At 35.9% G+C, this 10,024-nt stretch overlaps 1 protein-coding gene across 1 annotated transcript in view; it reads right to left on the minus strand.

Annotated features, from left to right (window-relative positions):
* LOC114350173 (ryanodine receptor-like) overlaps positions 1–5,720 on the minus strand; it is a 31,553-nt gene extending 25,833 nt beyond the window's left edge. Inside the window, exons 1-9 of the mRNA XM_028300850.1 lie at positions 5,597–5,720; positions 4,953–5,101; positions 4,174–4,336; positions 3,590–3,782; positions 3,281–3,358; positions 2,561–2,684; positions 1,930–2,023; positions 1,325–1,462; positions 162–179 (exon numbers count right to left, since the gene is read on the minus strand). Coding sequence (XP_028156651.1) covers positions 162–179; positions 1,325–1,462; positions 1,930–2,023; positions 2,561–2,684; positions 3,281–3,358; positions 3,590–3,782; positions 4,174–4,336; positions 4,953–5,101; positions 5,597–5,608 — 969 coding nt within the window. The 5' untranslated portion in view covers positions 5,609–5,720. The remainder of the gene's footprint in view (positions 1–161; positions 180–1,324; positions 1,463–1,929; positions 2,024–2,560; positions 2,685–3,280; positions 3,359–3,589; positions 3,783–4,173; positions 4,337–4,952; positions 5,102–5,596) is intronic.
* Positions 5,721–10,024: the final 4,304 nt, after the last annotated feature.

Genomic DNA, 10,024 nt, shown 5'->3' on the forward strand with positions numbered 1-10,024 from the left:
GGCAGCATCATACAAAAATGATACAACTCAAAAATTCACCAAAATTGCGAAATGTGTCAAAAAAAGGAAGGCTAATTAGTCACAAAGATAAAATAAGTGCAGATAGGTAATATAAGCAGTGTTGTGCATAGATAATACCAAATTGGTATTATTGAACTTACCACTATGTCTGGCGGGCGCTGTAGGGATGCGGGGATATGGAAACAACATACATCATTAGGGTTACACCACATTCGTGAGCTACATATACAAACATACGTGAACATTATTTTATCTAGGACAATTTCATAACATTCATAACGAAGTGTATAGTTACGTGCAAAAATGTGTATACATTTTCATGAATTTTAAACCTTATTACAGGCTACAGAGGAATTAATTCAATTCTGTATACATGTTTTTGCTCGTGACTGTACAAGGCTAAAGCTACATAACAGTTGATCATTTAGACATCACGTGACCGCTACCAAACCAATAAATAAGATAATGTAATTTGTAAAAACCATAAATTATGATTATAAAAAACAATTACTTGTGGTGGACTTCGTCCATTCTGGTACGATCTTTGCTATATGTACATTGTACATATATTTTTTGAGTTTAGTGTAACGTTAGCCTTACTTTGAGAAAAAATAACATTTAAGGAAAAATCTAGTTATATGCTTTTTATCATGCACCATTAAGCTAGGAAGTGACATCGATGTGAAAGAGAGAAGATTGGTGGCCAGATTAACAAGGTATCATGATTATTACGATACGACTATAAAAAGTCGAAATATTTGAGTTGATACCCTGTTCATCCAAAACAACGAAAAGTACGTATGAAAACATTATTGACAAATATAAAAGGTCATTCATAGAAACATCGATAAATCTAATTAATTAAAAAGAATTAAGGGCAAAACAGTGAGTTATTTAAATGGTAGAAAAGTTTAAAGTTACCTTTTCCACTTCGTCCTGATAGCCAAAGTTTATAGCAAAATAAATTACAAATCGATATCTTGCATCAAAACTAACATAAATTATTAGAGATCTCTATTGTTAGTGAAATAAGAATTGTTTTAAAATATGTACTTATATTTTTAATTAAACAACCTTTTGGCCTGCAAACCATAATACCTAACAGGTTTCAAAATGAGTTTCGACTTCTTGGTATTTACTTTATGAGAATGGTCATGTCTTGAACACAACATTGCAAACATTTCTTTAACATTTGACGCACAATAAATGTACTTTATGTACACGAAAATACGTATCTTTATTCATTGAAGTCAATTTTTTTTACCTACACAGTAACAACTGAACCGGGACAAACTATACTCACGCCTCCAGACTTTGACTGCCTCCTCATAGAACTGCGGTTGGTGCTAGGAATGTCCACTTCTGAATGTTCCACCGACCAGCCGATGGCTAGCAGAGCCTTGAGGGACTCACGCACTGGTTCTTTGTAGCGCTCCTTCTCCTGTTATAATGATCAATTTGTTAATATTACGTTACTACTTGTAAAGATATTAGGCTTAACACAGAGGCGTCTTCATCATCATCATTTCAGCCACAGGACGTCTACTGCCGAACATAAGCTTCAAAGAACAAGTTGTATCCGTATTTTGGCCTCTCGACCGTTTCGTACCCAGCAAAGTTTGGCTACGAAATGGTCCTAAGGCGTATTTTGGGAAAGACATGAAAGGGAAAAAGAGAGAGAAGAGAAAGACAAAGAAAGAAGAGAGAGAGGGGAAGAAGAGAGACTCCCATCACTGCAAATCCTGTATAGCCAGGATCTACAGCTTGGCCTCCAATGAAACCCACAACCAGTGTAGGTTGACTTGGTCAGTTACTAGTTCTGGACTCCCGGAGATAGTTAACTAACAGAGAAAGAGGGAAAAAAGAGAGAGAGAGAGAGAGATAATGCATTGGGAAGTGTATACTTACATAGTCATTTAGCATGTTGTACGGCTTCAAGCGAGGATGCGCCTTTTGACTGTCGGACCACGACTCGCCGTACACCCAACCGTTTTCGATTTTCCTATAAATAACCAATAGTCAATAGGTATTTTTGCAAGTTTTTGATAAGTATTTACATTGCCAGAAGCCTTGCCAAAGACACGGGTTTGATTGTGAGTGGAAGTTGCATTGTAATTTAAATGGCTCTCATGCTGCACGCACGGATAATATTGAAATATATTTTTTAAAAACACTAAAGATTAATCAAAACAAAAATTACTTATATCACCTTATTTTTGAGCCTCAAAAAACCACAAATCTGCAAATATATCATAATAATATTTCTTTCAAGACGACGTTAGGAACCGGTCGTTAATCGTGCGTTTGCAAGTGATTTTTATTCCAACGAAGTTCTCATCCAATTTTTGGGGTCCGATCCGTATGTTTGGTACACGACTAACATCCGTCTCAAAACGTAATTATACAGCAAATGGAGCTCTATTTATTTAGTTTTAAGACCTATATGTTTACCCAAAATTGTGCAAATAAATATTTGAATTTGAACGTCTAATTTCAAACTTTACGCTTTTCTATTTAAAGCGTTCTTCTATAAACCTACCTGGAAGCCCAAGCGTCGTGGTAGTGTTCCGAGAACTTCTGGACGATGGTGTTGAGATCATTGTTGAGAGCCACCGATGACGTGTTGATGGGCTGAGGGTCGTATTGGGGGTTGTCGGGACCACCTGGAATATACACATGCTTTGAATCTATCTAAAGCCTGGTCCGTGAGCACGTAGAATCCCGTCCAATGACCCCAAGCTACCCATCCTTATCGCTCGCGCGTAATTATATTGCTGTCGCGACTGTGCGACGCGCGCCCGCAGTGAGTGTGCGAGCGCGACAGCAACATAATTACGTGCGAGCGACAAGGATGGGCAGCTTGGGGTCATTGGACGGGATTCTACGTGCTCACAGCTTACACAGCACAAGCTTTAGTTGTAATGCAGTCAAGATGTTTGTACAAAGTTTGGAAGTTACTTAGTATTTTTCGCAAATGCAACTTCGTTACAAATATTGAAAATGTTATTTGAACAGTTATTGCAAAGATAGCGCATATAATGGACGACAGTTTCATTGATAACTCATGTGTAGCAACAGAAAGTTGAACGACTTTTCAGACAGTTAAAATATTTGCACAAATATGTACGATAACATTGTCTTGTGCATTTTCACAAACATCTTGACACGTGACTGTGATCGGCATTTTATAATAATTTAGTGAATTTGACATTAAACAAAAAATTAAGTAGCGAAATGAATATTTTTTTATTTCACTTACCAGTGGCCTGTGTTTCTTTTCCATAGAACTCATCGTCGTAGTTTTTAGATAGTGAGTAGTCAGGTGGCAACGCACATCCTGTAAAAAAAGGAAGAATTAATATTTAATTTATATTTTAGTAGTTTTCATTACATTAAATAATACATAGTCAGTCATCCTTGTTCTTTCATTTACCCACAAGACGTCCATTGCTGAATATAGGCCTCCCCCAATGATTTCCACATCACCCGGTTGGTAGCGGCCTGCATCCAGCGCCTTCCTGCTACCTTTATGAGGTCGTCGGTCCACCTTGTGGGTCTTCAAACTCACCAATAGCAATGAGACACGGCAGAGCCTTCCCAAACAGCTCCGGTTCGTAGTCCATCTTGCTGAGCGAGTCGAAGATGTTTGAGAACAGCATCATGGTCAGCCGCTTCTCTTCGTCTGAAGAGGCGCCGTAGATTCCCTGTCCTCCTGTGCTGCCGTAGTATTTGGCGCAACGTTCGTAGTGGAGGGTTAGCAGCTGAAATCAAGATAAAACTGTCTTTACTCTTATTTATTTTTTGAATTAGTATTTACAGGTCAGATTTTGTTCTTAAAGAGCTTTTACACATTTCAATTTACTTTCTTCTTTTGGTAAATGCGCAGAAGAAAATGTTTAGTTCTGTAATTCGACCAAGAGATGGCGCTGTCTCGTTTTGTTCTACTTCCCAGTATCGTACGAATTTTTCGTTTTTGCAAAGTTTGCCAGCTGAAGTTAACGGAATCCTAAAAATACAAGTAATACACTAATAAATCTAGAAAACGATCGTAACCTATTCATTGTATGAAACTTATCCGCACCGTAACGTAAACGCCTCGCCTCGCGATTGATACCTTTTCAAGTTGATAAATCTGCTATGAGCGTTACTTACCCTTAAAGCTACAGTGGTATACTCGGACAGCCGGGAGACATCCACAGTGAGTTTCCTCAGCAGTTTCAACAGCATAGACGGCTGCATCGCTGACGTCAGCGCCACTAAGAAGTCCGACACCGCCTCACGCTGGCCTTTGGTTAGCATACGGTTTTTGGATAGCCTGGAGAAAGAATAGTTTCGATTAAAAAACGATGAAAAAACTTAACCCACTTCTCGCTCCCTTGAAATTCGACTAGTGATTGGGTTTGTTCCAAAAATTCAATTTATATTTCGGTATCAATTCCGGTGTATAAACAATTAAACCCCTATGGGTTTTGTTGAGGCTTAATTTTATTTTGTTCCAATAGAAAACAAATTAAGTTTTAGTAATGACCAGAAATGGAAATCAATCCCACAATCGTTTCCATTACTATTCATGTGTAATCAGGATTAATCACTTGATTGTCGAGATAATATCAAACCAGTGAAAGCCAAGTTCATCCCAGAGGAAAATTAAGCTGTCATTGGACTCACTACGAAAATAATCATAAGACAATAGGTGAAGTTTAAATAATTATGTACGAGTCTCGACTTTCCTCTAGTGAAAATGTACTTTGTACCTATGATAATGACGAATAAATTTCATTTTAATTTAAAAAAAAGGGGATGAAAGATGACTAAAAAGGTAGCTATTCTTTCTCATAGTGGTGCTCATTTACCACACGATAAAATATTCTTCATTTTAGAGCTGCCAAAAGCTAACGATACTATTCAATCGATTAACAATCGATACTTACCGATATACAGTGTGTAACGTAGCGTCCAACAGACTGGCGTAGTTCTCGGCTTCGTTGTAGAAGTTGGCGTGCTTGATCAGCAGCGGCAGGATCGAGTTGCCGATGTAACGATTCATCGATAAAGCCATATCCGATTCGCAGCCGTCGTTCTGCAGAACAAAGTAAGTAGTATAAACAGTAAGAAAAGTAGGCTTATTTTCTTTTATTTGCTTTAAAATTAATAATTAGGTATTCCATCTGACTTTGAAAAGCAGGACCTACAAGTTACGACATACATGGGTATTATTTTTATACAAAAGGGATATGGAGACCTGATGTCCACATATTTATCCATTAGTCATCACGGTTTTTATACTTGATCAAATAATAGGATTGATTTATTGCTTGAATACAACATTTTTTCCCAAGAGACAGCATAACTTTCTTATAGGGATTTTTATATTGGTCTTGTAAAAAAATTCCATATGCGATTAGCTGTAAATGACTAAGTAGATATAATTTAAGTTTTCATTATTTGTATTGGTTGCCGATAGTAGGTAGGTATTCCGAAAAAAATAATAGTAGTAGAATCCTTTTTGTTTGATCAACTATAATAAAACATCCTGTATGTATAGTTGTACAAAAAGGAGAAGTAACAACGTTACCCTGTCCAGCATAGTGGCTGCCCTCAGGTCAGGCAGGAAAGCTTCTTCTAGCAGTCGATAGAAGAGTTCTTGCGTCTCTATCCCGTAGACTCGCTCTAAGAATAGACCCACGCTCTGCTTGTGACCGGGGATCAGGCCTGAAGGCATGTCTGTAGGGAGAAACAAGAATAATAATAATAACAACAAATACACTATAACGTCACCACGAAAGACAAAGTCAAGACAAGTCCAATTATGGACATAAACCGACCGACATACAGCCCGCTTTTTCACCCAGCCACTGCCTAGTCTTCAGCCGAGCTAGAATGCGCGCCATGATAAAATATTATTCCAATGTAATCGTGCGAGATCGATAAAATGCTTTGATGGAAGTTTATCGCGGCGTGCATCCTTACCTTGCCGTAACACAGTCTTGTACTAGTACGGAAGGTAAAGGATTGTGTTTCTGTACCTACCTACATTTTCCTAATAAAATTATATTGCTTTAAAATTAGTTTTAAGTTAAATAAGAGATACAGTTAGTTATTTAACTATTTTTCGGTTTGTACAAATTGTAACATTATGCACAATAAACTTATTTGTATCCTAGGCCTATAGGTAGTTGATCTAATGAATTTATAGATATATTGAAGTTGTGGTCTCTGGATAGGTTTACGATGCGTTATTAAAAGAAACCTACTAAGGAGAAAGATGTTTTTCTGTGAAAGACAAAATTTCACGCGGGCGAAGTCGTGGGCGGAAAGCTAGTATACAATATATCAAACACGTAAAATATTAAGCTTAATTGCACTATCACCTTAAGGTATACACAGCTTGCAAGAAATGTAAGTTGCTACTTAGTGACACTAAATGGTATGATAAAAGTTACTTTAGTAGTTAGTTTTTTTTTTCTAATTACCTGATTTAGGTCTCTCTTCTCCGGCAGCCGGGTTGTTCAGCGTGAAGCGGAGACTGAGCACGCCTTGCAGGTCTTCCAGCGGCACCAGAGAGCGCAAGATGGCTCGCGCTCGGAGGGATTCGTTCTTGCCCTGTTATTAATAGACAAGTTGGTTAGACAAACCAAAAATAGTTAAACAAAAAAGTTAAACGCGCTTTAAACTCGTTTACTCGTTTGGATGCGTTCTTGACCGCAGAACGCATGCACTCAAAGTGATTAAAGTGAACGCAGCCCGCATTAAGTATGACAATATTTATTTATTCTTTCATGTCATATTCTGTNTGGTATCGTGGGGGCCGCGCGGCCCCCACGCATGACGTTTTCTTTGATTTCTAAGAAGCTACGCATCGTGGTCAGCCAAAATTTTTGGTATTCTCATTTCGGCGCTACTCGCGTCTGGTGCAGGCGTTTCAGCACTGTATCATTCACCAGGACGAAGACATGCACGTGTTGGGGTCCGCGCGGCCCCCACAATACCAGTTACGTTAGTTTTTTTTTCATGGCAATTTTTATTTGTTTTTTTTTTTTTGCAGTATTGATGGCTTATTAGTGATAAAACAATAGAAGATACCTAGAACGAAGTTTTTTATTCCAAATTATTGATTAGTAGCATGTCAGAAGAATGATATAGTGATAATAAAATTATAGGTCATTGTGACGACCCAATAACCAATATTCGGTCAATAATGAGAATACTGCTTCTGATTTTCTAGTTTTTTCTTCAGAGAGTGAAAATGAAGATGTTGTAGGACCTAGTTAATCCAGCTACTATGAAAAAATAAGTACAAGTGGTCTGAAAATCCACCAGCAACTGCTAATGTTTGTCAACATAATATTTATGTTTTGATTTTTATAAAATGCTTATTATTTTTATTAAACATTACATTAAAACGTTATTTATTGTTAAGTTCACATTATTATGGATTAATAAAAATAATAATATTTTTGATTATAACTTTCTAAACGTAAGTTTCATAGATATTTGTAACGTTACAAAAATATTACGTAAAAAGTTGTTACTATTATGTAATGTCTTGAAGTATATAAGTAAGAAGATTTAATACAATAAAAACTTAATGATTACATAGAAAAAGCCTGACATATATCATTTATGAGCATTTATTCAAGTATATAGGTAAAACATGCTTGCTAGAAGCAAACATAGTATAGGGGCCGCGCGGCCCCCACGATACCAGTTACGTATGTCCAATTTACGATACCAGTTAAGGGTTAAAACCCGTATCAAAAACCGTTTTATTTATGACCAAAATTACTAAGAAGTTATTATAATATGTGCTGTTTCTCAAAAATCTTTGAAAGCATAATCTACAAATACATTAATCTACACCTAAAACCTATAATAAATCACAGACAATATGGTTTTNTTACGAAAAAACTACATGCTATATTTCCCAAACTGGCACACTGCCTAATTATATCTAACATTACCTTTCACCTAAAAAATATTTCACCAAGTTATCTCTAATAGCGACGAAGCAGGATTTTTTTTAACTTCAAATGCGATTTCCCAAAAATCACCATTTTCGACTTAACTCCGTTTTCACTGGGGGTACAGAATTAACCTTTAATTACTGATAAAAACATATTTTAATAAAATTAATAGTAATAAAACAAGCGATTTTTTTTCACAATTTCTGTTTAAAAAAATACCTTTCGATAGGGTATGTTATTTTGATGAATAAATATCATTAAACGTTTTTCTCTAAAACCAATAGTTTGGCTGGAAAAAAATATTTTCCATTTTTGTTGTATGGAATGAAACATAAAGTGGTCGATTTCGACTAAGCCTTGACAGATTTTGCTTTGAAACTACTTGAGCCTTGTTTAATGGCTTGTTGACTATAATCCTACACTATCAGCACGCGCCCAAATTTGCCCGTTCAGAAGTTATGAGGTTCCAAAAAAAAAAAAGTAAGTAAAAGTGTCTTTTTTTGGGTATATCTTTAAAGATTCAACTAAAACATGAAAATTCTATACTTTAGTAACGTAATTAACCTTTCTCTTGTCGTCTTGTCTTAAGAAAAGTCAATTTTACTTACTTTAATTTTCATTTTTCGGAACCTCATAACTTCTGAACGGGCAACTTTGGGCGCACGCTGTTAGTGTAGGATTATATTTAACAAGCCATAAAACAAGGCTCAAGTAGTTTCAAAGCAAAATCTACCAAGGGTTAGTCGAAATCGACCACTTTATGTTTTATTCCATACAACAAAAAAGGAAAATATTTTTTTCCAGCCAAACTATTGGTTTTAGAGAAAAACGTTTAATAATATTTATTCATCAGAATAACGTAACCCATCGATAGGGTATTTTTTTTAAACAGAAATTGTGAAAAAAAATCGCTTGTTTTATTACTATTAATTTTATTAAAATGTGTTTTTATCAGTAATTTAAGGTTAATTTACATTACTAACGTATAGAATCTTTATATTTTCGTTAAATCTTTAAAGATATTCCAAAAAAAAGTCACTTTTACTTACTTTTTTTTAATTTTTCAGAACCTCATAACTTGTGAACGGGCAACTTTGGGCGCGCGCTGATAGTGTAGGATTATAGTCAACAAGCCATAAAACAAGGCTCAAGTAGTTTCAAAGCAAGATCTGTCAAGGCTTAGTAGAAATCGACCACTTTATGTTTCATTCCATACAATGAAAATGGAAAATATTTTTTTCCAGCCAAACTATTGGTTTTAGAGAAAAACTTGTGCAGCATTTATTCATCAGAATAACGTAACCTATCGATAGATATTTTTTTCAAATAGAAATTGTGAAAAAATCACTATGTCCATAAATCTCAATTTCGATCCATAGTGTGGCGCAAGTACGTACCTATACTATACGGAAAGTTGTCCAAGTCGAAGTGCTAGCCCGCACCGCACACTGACGCGGCGACGTATGGGTATGGGCGACTTATGGGTGGCGGAAGAAGAGTGTAACCGAGATGGCGTTCACACTATTAAGTCTTGGCAGATTTCACACATAGTGTACTTGCGCCAAATTATTCAACCGTAAGTAAGTGACTGTTATAATTTTGCGAAGTAAACGCTGGGTTGCGATGCGAATTACGGGGCTGACTGATTACATTAGATTTTCCATGTCCAAGAGTGACTTTAACTGAAGGGACGTTTTCACTAATGTTGTTTTTTGGTGCTGCACTCAGGTTGCATCAGCAGAATAGCAATGATTTTGTATATTGCGAGGGTACATAACATTATTAATCTCCCTATTTGTCAGAAACAATATAATTTTTGTTACTGGCAATATTATAAATGTTACCCAGTTAAGATAAATCTACCATTTTGGGAGTTTTAGTACAATGTCTAATAATGTTAAAAAATGTGTGGCTAAAAAATTTAGAAAATTAAATTATGTTGATTTTCAAATTGATCTATAACAATAAATTTACAAGTAGGTACCTACCTACTTGTATATTACATTAGAGGTTAGGCATGATTGTTTTGTAGTTTTAAT

This window comes from Ostrinia furnacalis, unplaced genomic scaffold (assembly GCF_004193835.3).
Source record: "Ostrinia furnacalis isolate ACB-3 unplaced genomic scaffold, ASM419383v2 OfSCF0802, whole genome shotgun sequence".
NCBI classification, from domain to species: domain Eukaryota; kingdom Metazoa; phylum Arthropoda; class Insecta; order Lepidoptera; family Crambidae; genus Ostrinia; species Ostrinia furnacalis.